Source organism: Mytilus galloprovincialis, chromosome 10 (assembly GCF_965363235.1).
Source record: "Mytilus galloprovincialis chromosome 10, xbMytGall1.hap1.1, whole genome shotgun sequence".
Lineage (NCBI taxonomy): Eukaryota > Metazoa > Mollusca > Bivalvia > Mytilida > Mytilidae > Mytilus > Mytilus galloprovincialis.
The window spans coordinates 79,493,793-79,509,403 of record NC_134847.1 but is presented as its reverse complement, the minus strand read 5'-3'; the positions used below and the strand labels follow the sequence as shown (position 1 = coordinate 79,509,403).

General features: G+C 34.8%; 1 protein-coding gene across 2 annotated transcripts in view; it reads right to left on the bottom strand.

Moving 5' to 3' along the window:
• LOC143048504 (receptor-type tyrosine-protein phosphatase eta-like) overlaps positions 1 to 15,611 on the bottom strand; it is a 52,579-nt gene that overhangs the window by 16,994 nt on the left and 19,974 nt on the right. For both annotated transcript variants that reach the window (XM_076222194.1, XM_076222193.1), the window contains exons 5-11: positions 7,876 to 8,175; positions 7,169 to 7,405; positions 3,049 to 3,248; positions 2,421 to 2,616; positions 1,747 to 2,025; positions 906 to 1,205; positions 238 to 525 (exon numbers count right to left, since the gene is read on the bottom strand). In XM_076222194.1, coding sequence (XP_076078309.1) covers positions 238 to 525; positions 906 to 1,205; positions 1,747 to 2,025; positions 2,421 to 2,616; positions 3,049 to 3,248; positions 7,169 to 7,405; positions 7,876 to 8,175 — 1,800 coding nt within the window. The remainder of the gene's footprint in view (positions 1 to 237; positions 526 to 905; positions 1,206 to 1,746; positions 2,026 to 2,420; positions 2,617 to 3,048; positions 3,249 to 7,168; positions 7,406 to 7,875; positions 8,176 to 15,611) is intronic.

Sequence of the window (15,611 nt, the reverse complement as noted above, 5' to 3'; positions counted from 1 at the left end):
TAACAGCACAGCAACTTCAGATGTTCATGTACATAATGTGCTAGTATAAAAAATGTTAACCTGCATTTTTTTTAGTTGTAATCTCTGTCCTGCCTTTTTATTTTCCTCTCTTTTCGGTCCTGACTTTCTATGCTGACTTTTATACATAAATTGTCCTGCCTCTTTTTTTTTGGCAAAGTTGCTCTTCCTGCCTTTTTTAAAATTTCATCCAAGCACACATATTCTATATGTATTTACCTGCTATATCAGTTTGTTTCACGATAATTACAGGGTCAGCTTTCCCGTACTGGTTACTTGCTGTTACAGATATAGTGTAATTTGTATATGGCAACAAATTACTGATGTTTGTACATTCTGTTCCCGGTATTGCTCCAGATCTAGATATCATAATAGATGGAGTATCTTCATCTAATGTCACATTGTAAAATACTGCATCACTGTTTAGAAAACATGGCTTTTCCCAGCACACTGTCAAACTGTCGGATCTAGTATTCTCTGCTCTTACATTTCGAACTTCCTCAGGAACTGAAGAAAAAAAAGAAAATTTCAAAATGAGAACTGTTAAATGAAGATATACTGGTTGTATAACAAAAGTTATTGATTAAAACTTCTACAACATCAAATGGCCAACACTTTAATTTGTTTTTCAGTTTTGTAAAGGAACAGGATAAAAAGATTTTATTGTAATGTCCAATTGACCATTTTGAGTTTTAAATCATAATCTACTTCAATTTTAGACTATAAAGTATAAAACCTGATTCTACCAACTGCTTTAATTTGAAACGTCCCTGTACACAGTCATGAATATAACTGGCAATCACCAATTGTTAAAGAGATGTTTTTACCAGTATAGAAGGACATTGATTTAGAAAAAATGTAATTCAGTATAGGTAAACAAAACTTACCAGAATGAAGTGTAGTGATTTTGAGCTCATTGCTCCAAACACCAACATTGTCTTCTACTGTTTCCTGTACTTTGATAAAATAATCCCAGTAGGGAAACAGTCCTGTAATCTCACATCGACGTAATGGAAAACATTCCCACCATTGAGTATCATTTGTCTGGTCCCCTGTACATGAATGATCCAAAGCTATGTAGGAAATTTGGTAGCTTATTGGTGCATCCACACTATCACATGGCACCTCAAACTCAAGTTTAATGGTTGTGTTGCTAGCAGTTGTTTTACTTATCTTTGACTGGGGTTCTGAAATAATAAGGACAATAAATTATTCCAAAACAAACTGATAAAAGTATAATGATATCAACATATTCTCAATAAAACAAAAAATCAGCGAAAAATGAAGAAATGACAGGTTAAAAACTTCTTAGTGGTGGTTTTGGTTTTTCAAATTTAGTAATAATGGCAGATCTTTGGTAGATAACTATTTGTCAGGAATGATAGTTTTTTAGAGCTTGACATATTGTTATGTATGAACACTTGTCTATTGATGAAAACCATGTGTCAACCTCTAAATTTATTTTGGTTTCTGTGTTTTTGAGATACCCTACTCCTTTAATTATAGTTAATTGCCCCTCAAAATTAAAAGTTTTTTTTATCTCTATATGTTTTAATATTTTCAGTGATTATACAACAAAAATATCAACAAAAACAAAAACAAATTATCACCAATTTGTCAGAACAGAGTGTGGCTGAGACAATTCTGCTATATTGTAAACTGTATTTGATGACACTGTTAGCGTATAATTTACAAAGAACCTTAAAACTTATAACAATATTATTTTACCATAAACGCTTGTGTTCTTTACTCCACACTTTTGAGATCCAGCTCCAGCCGATGTTATAGCTGACACACACACAAGGTACTCTTTCCAACAGTCTAAATTCCTTAATATTACAGAAGTCATCCCTTCTACAGTATATTTACATCCACTAATACCATTACTACAATAACTGACATTATACCCCGTTATTATACCATTAGTTACATTAGGTGGTGACCACATGATACTCATGGTGGTCACATTTAGTACTGTAACATTCAATGAAGCTGGAGACTCTGGTTCTAAAAGAAGCAAAATGTTTTGATGAAAATGAAAGTAATGAACAAGATATTATTCTTATGGGACATAAAATATTTAGTTTCAGCAATTGTCCGCCATGTGTTTTTTATATTGTTTTACAGTGTTATTATTTACTGTCTCATCGAAGAATATTTATTCATATAAGGAGAGACATAAAATACAATTATATGTCTCTGATATTAGTTCTATCTGTTTCTATGTGACAGTCATTGTGGTTATTTTCAGTACTGTGATGGTTGTTTTAGCTGATCAGAATTTGTAAAATATTTGTAGATTTTATTTTAGTGTTTCCTTTCATTGAAATGACATACATAAGTGCATGCAAACTATGAAAAACGTATTCTTTATTTTTTTTTTAAATTTGAAATTATCTTACTATCTTCCAGTGTAATAACTGTTATTCTGTCTGTAGTGTTGGAACCAGCTTTATTCATAGCTGTTACACTGTATTGATATATCATCCCGGGTTTTAATCCTCTAATTGATAAATAAAACTGTGAGTTGTTGTAATAGATGTTGCCATTTCTATTATTGGCCAGGCTAAAACTTGAGCACTGATGCTCCTGATGATTCTGGAAAACAGTCACTTAATTAATTTGGTGTTATTAAAAAAAAATATTTCCATTGAAAGCTTTTGGCCGAATAAAAAAAAGAAGTTAAAATTTTCATTTAAATAGCTTTTATCCCGTCGCTTTTTTCAAAGAATAAAGTTCAATAACTTCTCAATGTCATATCAGAACTTAAAGACGTTTATTTTAATAGATATAAACTAGTCATCAAAGCTTCATGAAAACTGCTCTCAGCACTTTTAAAGAAAAAAATTGAAAAAAAATTGAAAAACTCAGACACATGAAATCGAAAAATTTATAAAAATCGAAAGAATGCTAGGCCAATAGAATTATAAACAATCCATCATAGTTTCATAAAACTGCTCAACGCCTTTGTGAGCTTTTGTCTGAAAACTGGAAAATCATAATATTTTTAAACCATTAAAAAGTAAATACCCAATAAGAGTCATTTCTGCTGCATTTTGGTTCAGGTTGTATACAGGAAACAGTATAATTTTCAATGGTAGTATCTTCACTATCAAACAGATTTACAGTGTAACCATGGATCCAACCATTACTTCTCATAGGCTCTCTCCATGTCAGGTTTAAATGGGTTCTTGTTGTAATATTACTGATTACTACAGGGTACTCTGGTACTGTAAATAGTTCAGGACCAAAAATTGATAAAAACATGCTCATATTGAGCAATATGACTAGTGTAATAATCCTATTATTTTCCTGTATAAATGTCTTCTCTAATGCCATATACTGAAATTACGGGGCGCCGAATGGGACTCTTGTGGTTTTGTACAAAACTCAATTCTGTCATAGCAAAATCATTTTTGTTTTACAAAACTATGTGATACAGACTTGTTTTATGAAAACTTCAAATTGTGATGACAAAATTAATTTTTGTCATGAAAAAAGTCAATTTTGTTAAACAGGTATGCAAATATAAACTTATTTGCATACAAAATTAACTTTTGCTACCTGATATGGAAATTAATACACAAAAGTCAATTGTGTGAGACAAAATTGACTTTTGTGAGACAAAATTGACTTTTGTGAGACAAAATTGACATTTGTGAGACAAAATTGACATTTGTGAGACAAAATTGACAAAATTGAATTTTGTCTCACAAAATTGAGTTTTGTCTCACTAAAGTAAATTTTGTCTCACAATAGTCAATTTTGTCTCACAAAAGTCAATTTTGTGACAACAAAATTCAATTCTATGACGACAAAATTAAATTTTTCGACGACAAAATTGACATTTGTGAGACAAAATTGACTTTTGTGAGACAAAACTCAATTTGGTGAGACAAAATTCACAAAATTCAATTTTGTTTCGCAAATGTCAATTTTGTCTCACAAAAGTCAATTTTGTCTCACAAAAGTCAATTTTGTCTCATAAAAGTCAATTTTGTGTCACAAAAGTCGATTTTGTATGCAAATTAGTTCACAGAATCCAATTAAACTAAACAAATTTGCATGCAAGATTGACTTTTGTGAGACAAAATTGACTTTTGTAAGACAAAACTCAATTTTGTGAGACAAAATTCAATTTTGTCAATTTTGACTCACAAAAGTCAATTTTGTCTCACAAATGTCAATTTTGTCTCACAAAAGTCAATTTTGTCTCACAAAAGTCAATTTTGTCTCACAAAAGTCAATTTCGTCTCACAAAAGTCAATTTTGTATGCAAATTAGTTCACAGAATCCAAACTAAACAAATTTGCATACAAAATTGACTTTTGTCGCCCAATTTTCATATTAGGTAACAAAAGTGAAGTCTGTGTTACAAAAATGAATTTTGTCATGACAACAGTAACTTTTGTCCACTGAAAGATAATTTTGTATGACAAAATTTTAAATTTGTAGTAACGTAACGGTACCCAAATTACACCGAGTACCCAAATTGCACCTATTTAGCAAAAATAGCAGCGAAAATCTTACAAGATTTCCTAGAGACGAAACAATTTGCATTTTTATGACTTGATACTATGCACGTCTTTCAACATAGGTAAAACTATTTAGATATACACAAAACGTTCACAGTATTTATCAACAGATGAAGTGTCTACTGAAAATGCAAAATGTACCGAAACGTCGCCATGCAACGTCATCAAAACATCATCTTTTTAAAATGGCACTGGCTGCGGTTACATGGAAATGTAACAATAATAAAAAAATATTATTGTTACATTGGAGACTAATTGCCGGAATGCAAAGTTGGGTAAGGAACCGATTAATTACGAATGTAACAATAATTAGTCAGTCTACGGTTACATTGCGTTATTGTTACATGAAAAACAGCAATGTACGCTAGATTTATTAAACTTAAATCTTTTATATAGTTTTGTTGCTTAATTCATTCATGTCTACTAAATAATACTTGTTATAATAATAAATAATAAATATTATTATTCAACAAATAGTGTTTAAATAGTTTTAGGTATTAATGGATTTGGTCACGTTCTTAAAGATACTACTTCAAATTAGTAGTGCCAAAGGCGAAAAATATAGTTCAATGGTTTGTTGTTGAAAACTCGGGCTGAGAAAAATGTTCACTTTTAAGTATTTTTACTGCACACCTACTCGTATTACTGTCATTATACTTTGAACAAAAGATGAAGAGATTCCCATTACCAATTTTGTTTGGGTGAAAAATTTAAAACTTGCATGGGATGCGTTTGAAACGAAACTGAAACAATATCAAGACACAAATTTCATACAGCTATACAAACGCACTTACCAAAAAATGATACATCAAAAGCAAAGTTTGCTAACTGTGAACTAACACTGTGAACTTCTGTATACATGTATAAAATTGAGAATGGAAATGGGGAATGTGTCAAAGCGACAACAAACCGAACATAGAGCAGACAACAGCCAGGGTCACCAATGGGTCTTCAATATAGCGAGAAATTCCCGCATCCGTCGGAGGCGTCCTTCAGCTGGCCCCTAAACAAATATGTATACTAGTTCAGTGATAATGGACGTCATACTAAACTCCGAATTATACACAAGAAACTAACATTAAAAAAACATACAAGACTAACAAAGGCCATGCAAAAGCTCCTGACTTGAGAAAGGCGCAAAACTGCGGCGGATTTAAACATGTTTATGAGATCTCAACCTCCCCTATACCTCTAGCCAATGTAGAAAAAAAAAACAAACGCACAACACTACGCATGATAAAACTCAGTTTAAGAGATGTCCGAGTCCGATTTCAGAATCCATGGAGGACGTACTATAAAAAAATCAAAAAATTGTATGTTATACTTGTATGTATTGTAAATATAAGATAATGTCTTCAACTTTTATTATTTAGTACATATTACTAGTCCCATCGAACATTGCTGTTTTTCATGTAACAATAACGCAATGTAACCGTAGCCTCAATAATTATTGTTACATTCGTAATTAATCGGTTCCTTATCCAACCATGCATTCCGGCATTTAGTCCCCAATGTAACAATAATATTTTTATTATTGTTACATTTCCATGTAACCGTAGCCAGTGCCTTTTAAAATTAGCAAATACAATATGTTTTAAGTATCCATTTCTTAAAAAATGAAGAGTAAGCATGGACAAATATCCAATTGTTCAAAATATTAGAAAAAACTAAACAAAAGCTCTGTTATTCGACTTTTGACGATGTGAATTTAAGCATGGATGCAATTTGGGTACTCCTCATAACGGAATCATTGATGGTTTGGAGGTTAGTTCAGACCAATTTTTTTATGATTCCATATGGATTGAAAATTAAATTGGTGTACCAATATAATAAAGAAGGATACGGCTACAAAATAAACATAAAATGATTTTTTTTCTCTTGATCACAAAAAAACGTAGGTGGAAAAGCTGTCAAAAAAGGTGCAATTTGGGTACCGTCACGTTATGCTACAATTTTGTTAAACTGAACTCATTGTTGTTGATCAAAACTCACTTTTGTCAGTACAAAATTGAATTTCGGGTACAAAATCACAAGAGTCCCATTCGGCGACCCGTAGAAATTCACACACTAACACTATTTAATTTGATTCACTATTAACAGTATAATCGGTTCAGATGTTTACCAATTAATGTGCAGGTTAAGAAGGTTGTAGAATACATATGCTTACTATATATAGCTCTAACACTGCTGAAACACATGCTTTATGTTTTAACACCTTGCATTTTCATGACTGGACTGTTTTCTACAGCAGTTTTTTTAAAGTTTTTGAACAGTTTGGCTTGATAAAACAAATTGGAATTTGGTCAGAAATTTGAATAAACTGCAATTGGTGGAGAGCAACACTTACAGTAAAATCACAGTAACAAAACATAGTTTTATCAAAAATAATTTCCATATGTTCAACTGATATCTTTTTGTGCTTTTTGTGTTGTTTTAATATCGTCTTAACAAGGTTATAATGAAACTCTTTGATACATGTAAATAGCTGTTGCCTAAGTATACCAATGTTTAGTTTTGGTTGGTCTGAGATAAATGTATGACTGAAGCAAAGCGCTATTGATTAGATAAATCAAGAAAAAGAAAAATTTCATAGTGCAAAAATCAATGTGACTTACAAGTTTCGTTCACATGAACAAAGTAATGCCGAGATACTGTATAATTCCAATTCTTTACATTCAACACACAACAATCTCCAGGAATAGTTCCATTCACAGATAATGAAGGCTTGTTCCTAGATAACACCTGTGACAGGTAGTTGCAGGAAACATTTACATGGTATTTATCACTAAATTTTACCCAGAATATTGTAAATGATGAATCACCATATATGACTGTGTAGGAGTTGGGATCCACTGAAACAAGAAAAAAAAGTTTAGTAGATCGATCTCTTATAGTCTCATAGATTTCCTGATTTTCAATTAAAAGAAACTGCATTTAAAGTGTTCCATCTACCTAAAAAATGACCTTTATGTTGTTCCATGGTTCTGAATTAAAATACATATAATTATCCATAACATTTAATTTTTATTTTAATTTAAAAGTAATAAACTTTGTTGTTAATACAAAACCACAAAAATCCATCAAAATTTCTTTTTTTACCACTCCTTACACATCTATAAATTGGTCATATGTGTACAGAAATACACTTTATGACAATATTAGTGAAACTCAGAGAGAACATAAGAAGCTGTCATGCAATTATTTTTTTGTTACATGTAAGATTAAGATTTTTGGAAAACTGCTCTATGGGAAATTCATAACATTCGTTGGGTATTGGCACTCTCCTTTTCTGATTTGATTTATTTTATATGACAATACTTACACGGTGTCTGAGTACACACATTGGTAAAAGAACGAGAATTCTGACTTATTTCTGAGAAGGAAACAGCATAAACATCAATCGTATAACAACTCTGTGGTACCAGTCCTGTAATTTCTGTCTTTGTTTGATTAACACCAACAGCCCTGGCCACTGTCATTGACAACTTTCTTGAATTGATATTGTTTTCATAATCAATTCTAAAACGATCAAAATGTTCATCTGCAGGATGTTCAATCAACAGGGGTATGGAAGTTATCGTAGTATTCCCAATACGTGTTCCTGAACCAGGTGCTCTTGGCTCTGAAATATTCCGGTTATAATACTGTATAAAAAACATATTCGATTATCCTTATTTAGTTGGAATTGAATCAAAATGGTGAAAAAAGGAAATATATCTTATAGTACTTTTAGGCAATTATTTATTTTGCATGCTGCATGCCTTGTTTAATATTGTGATTTTGTATCATATAGGTTCAATAGTTTACCTTAGTTACTGTTTGGCAGAAACATTTTATACATTTGTATAATACTTTAATAAACATAGAAAAGAGTAAGATGTTTCGTGGGTAAACTTTGGGTCAGGTCAAATATAAAGGGGTGTTTCTTAGGAAACTCAGATACTGGTAAGAAGGCACTTTGATAAAACACCCCTCCTCCAAGAATGGTACAGCTATCATCGGGGTATATAAGTAGGAGAGATTCGTGCAAGGCCTTATCCAATCCATCACAGTCACGTCTCAGTCATTACAGCTGAACGGACGTGCTGGGCCAGCTCCCCTTTACCCGTTAACTTCGATGAGGGTTTAAAGTTAGATGATCAACGACCTACTACTTAAGATGACAGAAACCAATCCAAGCCGTACAGTAGACGTAGTAGTTGGCGTACCCGCGTTAACATGCACTCCAAAACCATTGTATCATGGGGAGTGTTATGCCGATTAACGTCCGAGGGCTGTATCCTAGGTGTTGGGTGATTGACCTTCATTTCACTGCCTCACGGCTTTGGTCCTGATAACGCTTCCTGCCATCTTTAGAACTACGTCCGAGACTCATCTACCAGTACTCCATCATCGAGGTTAGCGGGCTGCCAAGCTGACCAAACTGGCCATGAAAGCAGCCGTTGTGAAGTAAACCGACATCAAAATAGTCAACAAAAGAAAAACAACTTACCAAAACCAAGATGGCGGCCTACATATGGCGTCCTCTTCTACCTGTTCCTGACCCACGGCATCAAAATATGATAAAGCTCACCAAACGCCTTCCGGGACCGAGCCGACCGTGCGAGGGCTGTATAACCAGTCAAGGTCGTTAAACACTTCCATATATACAAGGGCTTACCCGACCGTGCGAGGGCTGAAAAGCCAGGCAAGGTCGTTAAACACTTACATATATATATATATACAAGGGCTTCCGAATTCAAATCATTACAGTCACGTCTCAGTCATTACAACTGAACGGCTCTCCTTTACCCGCTATCTTCGATGAGGGTTTACAGTTAGGTGATCAACGACTTACTACTTTAGATGACAGAAGCCAATCCAAGCCGTACAGTAGACGTAGTAGTAGGCGTACCCGCGTTAACATACACTCCAAAACCCATTGTATCATTGGGGAGTGTTATGTCGATTAACGTCCGAGGGCTGTATCCTAGGTGTTGGGTGATTGACCTTCATTTCACTGCCTCGCGGCTTTTGTCCTGATAACGCTTCCTGTCATTTATAATACTACGTCCGAGACTCATCTACCAGTACTCCATCATCGAGGTTAACGGGCTGCCAAGCTGACCAAACTGGCCCTGAAAGCAGCCGTTGTGAAGTAAAAGAAACATCAAAATAGTCCAAAAAAGAAAAACAACTCACCAAAACCAAGATGGCGGCCTACATATGGCGTCCTCTACTACCTGTTCCTGACCCACGGCATCCGAAAATATGACAAAGCTAACCAATTACTACAAACGCCTTCCGGCACCGAGCGACTGTGCGAGGGCTGAACAAGTTCGTTAAACACTTACATATATATACAAGGGTTTCCCAATCCATCAGTCACGTCTCAGTCATTACAGCTGAACGGAAGTGCTGGGCCAGCTCTCCTTTACCCGCTATCTTCGATGAGGGTTTACAGTTAGATGATCAACGACTTACTACTTTAGATGACGGAAACAAATCCAAGCCGTACAGTAGACGTAGTAGTAGGCATACCCGCGTTAACATGCACTCCAAAACCCATTGTATCATGGGGGAGTGTTGTGCCGATTTACGTCCGAGGGCTGTATCCTAGGCGTTAGATAATGGAACTTCATTTCACTGCCTCGCGGCTTTTGTCCTGATAACGCTTCCTGTCATTTATAATACTACGTCCGACACTCATCTACCAGTACTCCATCATCGAGGTTAGCGGGCTGCCAAGCTGACCAAACTGGCCCTGAAAGCAGCCGTTGTGAAGTAAAAGAAACATCAAAATAGTCCACAAAAGAAAAACAACTCACAAAAACCAAGATGACGGCCTACATATGGCGTCATCTACTACCTGTTCCTGCCCACGGCATCCGGAAATATGACAAAGCTAACCAATTACAACAAACGCCTTCCGGCACAGTGCGACCGTGCGAGGGCTGAAAAGCCAGTCAAGTTCGTTAAACACTTACATATATATATACAAGGGCTTCCCAATCCATCAGTCACGTCTCAGTCATTACAGCTGAACGGACGTGCTGGGCCAGCTCTCCTTTACCCGCTATCTTCCATGAGGGTTTACAGTTAGATGATCAACGACTTACTACTTTAGATGACGGAAACAAATCCAAGCCGTACAGTAGACGTAGTAGTAGGCGTACCCGCGTTAACATGCACACCAAAACCCATTGTATCATGGGGGAGTGTTGTGCCGATTAACGTCCGAGGGCTGTATCCTAGGCGTTAGATAATGGACCTTCATTTCACTGCCTCGCTGCTTTTGTCCTGATAACGTTTCCTGTCATTTATAATACTACGTCCGAGATTCATCTACCAGTACTCCATCATCGAGGTTAGCGGGCTACCAAGCTGACCAATCTGGCCCTGAAAACAGCCGTTGTGAAGTAAAAGAAACATCAAAATAGTCAACAAAAGAAAAACAACTCACCAAAACCAAGATGGCGGCCTACATATGGCGTCCTCACCTGTTCCCGACCCTACGCATCAAAATATGATAAAGCTCACCAGGGTTTCCCCTGGGTCAATTATTTTTTTCGCCACCTCTTTCGCCAAAACAATATATTTTTCGCCACTTTATTATTTTTTTCGCCAAGTAACATAAATATATTTTTCCTGTTGTGCCCTTTTGTACTAAGAAGTAATTTTTACAACAAAACAAAAGCTTTTATCACATGAAATTGATCCCTCATTTCATGTGTAGTCATTACATTGAAGGGTTACTCTCATTCGAGGGGTTGTTCCCAGCCTTTTGGATAGATTTTTCATAACGACAGTTTTCTTTTCTTGACCATCGTAAATGAAAAAGTTGAGACGTACAACTATGCTTGAAACACGTGCATGTGTCACTCAAACGACTTTATTAAAGTCAAAGGATAAAAGAATTAAAGTTTTAAATCGGAGATTTTTCTTGCTTTTGAACAATTTTCGTCACAACAACAGCTTTCTTTTCAAAACTATCTTTAAAGGGAGAGATGTCAAAAGTTTGCTTCAAACACGTGCGTCGCAAAGATGTAAATAAATTCTGTATGTGACATTTATAGCGGAAGCCATTTGACCATATCATTTTGTGAAACAATTCAATCAACACCTTTATTAATTAGTCCTTTGTTGTCGATAGCTATAAAATGCAATCAGTTGATTATTGATTTTCTGTCTAAATCTTAATGAGGTCAAGGTGAATTCTGAGTATTGTCTGATCAGGTAAAGTCCGAGAAACTCGAAACTAGAGGCTCTAAAGAGCCTGTGTCGCTCACCTTGGTCTATGTGCATATTAAACAATGGACACAGATGGATTCATGACAAAATTGTGTTTTGGTGATGGTGATGTGTTTGTAGATCTTACTTTACTAAACATTCTTGCTGCTTACAATTATCTCTATCTATAACAGTACTTTCTGTGGAAAATGTTATTGAAAATCTTCAAATTTTAAGAAAATTGTTAAAAATTGACTATGAAGGGCAATAACTCCTTAGGGGGTCAATTGACTATTTTGGTCATATTGACTTATTTTTAGTTCTTACTTTGCTGTACATTATTGCTGTTAACAGTTTATCTCTATCTATAATAATATTCAAGATAACAAAAAAAAAAACAGCAAAATTTCCTCAAAATTACCAATTCAGGGGCAGAAACCTAACAACCAATTATCCGATTCATCTGAAAATTCCAGGGCAGATAGATCGTGACCTGATCAACAATTTTACTTCCTGTCAGATTTGCTCTTAATGCTTTGGTTTTTGAGTTATAAGCCAAAAACTGCAATTTACCCCCATGTTCTATTTTTAGCCATGGCGGTCATCTTGGTTTGTTGGCCAAGTTACCGGACACATTTTTTTAACTAGATACCCCAATTATGGCTAAGTTTGGTTAAATTTGGCCCAGTAGTTTCAGAGGAGAAGATTTTTCTAAAAGATTACTAAGATTTACGAAAAATGGTTAAAAATTGACTATAAAGGGCAATAACTCCTAAAGTGGTCAACTGACCATTTTGGTCATGTTGACTTATTTGTAGATCTTACCTTGCTGAACATTATTGCTGTTTACAGTTTATCTCTATCTATAATAATATTCAAGATAATAACCAAAAACAGCAAAAATTCCTTAAAATTACCATTTCAGGGGCAGTAACCCAATAATGGAATGTCCGATTCATCTGAAAATTTCAGGGCAGATAGATCTTGACCTGATAAACAATTTTACACAGTCAGATTTGATTTAAATGCTTTGGTTTTTGAGTTATAAGCCAAAAACTGCATTTTACCCCTATGTTCTATTTTTAGCCATGGCGGCCATCTTGGTTGGTTGGCCGGGTCACCGGAAACATTTTTAAAACTAGATACCCCAATGATGATTATGGCCAAGTTTGGTTAAATTTGGCCCAGTAGTTTCAGAGAAGAAGATTTTTCTAAAAGATTACTAAGATTTACGAAAAATGGTTAAAAATTGACTATAAAGGGCAATAACTCCTAAAGTGGTCAACTGACCATTTTGGTCATGTTGACTTATTTGTAGATCTTACTTTGCTGAACATAATGGATGTTTACAGTTTATCTCTATCTATAATAATATTCAAGATAATAACCAAAAACAGCAAAATTTCCTTAAAATTATCAATTCAGGGGCAGCAACCCAACAACAGGTTGTTTGATTCATCTGAAAATTTCAGGGCAGATAGATCTTGACCTGATTAACAATTTTACTCTGTCAGATTTGCTCTAAATGCTTTGTTGTTTAAGTTATAAGCCAAAAACTGCATTTTACCCTATGTTCTATTTGTAGCCATGGCGGCCATCTTGGTTGGTTGGCCGGGTCACGCCACACATTTTTTAAACTAGATACCCAAATGATGATTGTGGCCAAGTTTGGATTAATTTGTCCCAGTAGTTTCAGAGGAGAAGATTTTTGTAAAAGATAACTAAGATTTACGAAAAATGGTTAAAAATTGACTAAAAAGGGCAATAACTCCTAAAGGGGTCAACTGACCATTTCGGTCACGTTGACTTATTTGTAAATCTTACTTTGCTGAACATTATTGCTGTTTACAGTTTATCTCTATCTATAATAATATTCAAGATAATAACCAAAAACAGCAAAATTTCCTTAAAATTATCAATTCAGGGGCAGTAACCCAACAACAGGTTGTCCGATTCTTTTGCAAATTTCAGGGCCGATAGATCTTGACCTGATAAACAATTTTACCCCTTGTCAGATTTGCTCTAAATGCTTTGGTTTTTGAGTTACAAGCCAAAAACTGCATTTTACCCCTATGTTCTATTTTTAGCCATGGCGGCCATCTTGGTTGGTTGGCCGGGTCACGCCACACATTTTTTAAACTAGATACCCCAAAGATGATTGTGGCCAAGTTTGGATTAATTTGGCCCAGTAGTTTCAGAGGAGAAGATTTTTGTAAAAGTTAACGACGACGGACGACGACGACGGACGACGGACGACGACGGACGACGGACGACGGACGCCGGACGCAAAGTGATGGGAAAAGCTCACTTGGCCCTTCGGGCCAGGTGAGCTAAAAAGTAAATAAACAAGATGGAGGAAAATAAATCGGTTTATATATTTCTTTCGCCCAATTCTTTCGCAAATGACGAATTTTTATCGCCACAATTATTATTTATTCGCAAATTGCGAAAATGGCGACCGCCAGCGGAAACCCTGAGCCGACCGTGCGAGGGCTGAAAAGCCAGTCAAGGTCGTTAAACACTTCCATCTTCAAGGGCGGTATAGCCAATCAAGGTCGTTAAAAACTTCCGATTGTTGGTCAGGGTCGATTGTCATACGTTTGAAGACGAAGACCTGAAGTACGGTACGTACATATTCGAGATCTCTGGCCCGTATATATTAGATAATATTACTAAGTGTAATAAAGAACAGGTTGGTGCCTGTTCGAAATATGGACTTGTACGTTTACAATCTGAACCATATTGTACCGTGTAGGACAAGTGTGAGTCTGTTTGACCACCTTGTAAAGTACAAAATTGTACCAACAGAACAAAGACAAGTGTGTACAATTCTAGGGCACATTATTGTATCAAGAGGACAAGTTTGTTCCTGACCCAGGACAAATTTGTAATAGTACAAATTTGTTCCAGTTGTATATATATATATATTTGAAGTAGAATAATTGTAGATAGTTTATGAGAACGCAAAGAGCAGTTGTACATATTTTGGTTCATTGACGTTAATTTATGAATGCAGATTACTTGTTATTTATTTTGTAAATATAAATAGAACATTTTGGATCCAGTATCAAACTGGTAACGGACTCATTTTAAATAGAAACAGACACGCGTACCTTGTGTACACGTTACATTATATTATTTGTTAATGCATATGTTTTTATATTCGGTGAAAAGCTCATTAGAGCTTATGTTTGTACTGTTTGTCAATATGCCGAATCTAAATAAAATTCTACTTACTTTTCCCACAAATAGTTTCAAATTATAGCAATAACATTTCAAGACTTTCAAAAATCCTATAGTGAAAATTTGTTGGCAGGGTATTGCCTTTGTTTACTTTCTTGGGAAGCGTCTGTCTAACTTCAGAAAATTATTAAAAGAAATAGAAACAGTAGATATAAATATATTTGGGATGGGAAACCAGACAAGGTTAAAAGAAACATGATGATTGGTCCATATGAGAAGGGAATCTAAAATGGTAGACTTTAAAAGTTATTTTGTGGCCTTAAAAGCATCATGGGTAAATAGATTGGTAAATGGTAAACTTGCGACTTGGAAGCTTGTACCATTTAAATACTTAAATGTTTCAAACAATATTTTGTCAATATTTAATATGAATTTTAGTGATATTAAATCTTTAAGATATTTTAAAGATATTCCTGCTTTTTATAAAGAAGTAATAAAGTCTTGGAATTTGACTGGCGGGGGTCAAACAAAACAACCAGACACAATTGTCGATATTAGAAAGCAAGAAATATGGGGAAATAAATTTATAAAATTTGGTAATAAACCAATTATATTTGAGAACTGGATCAGTAGTGATCCAATATCCTAGATGATTAAATGTCAGTA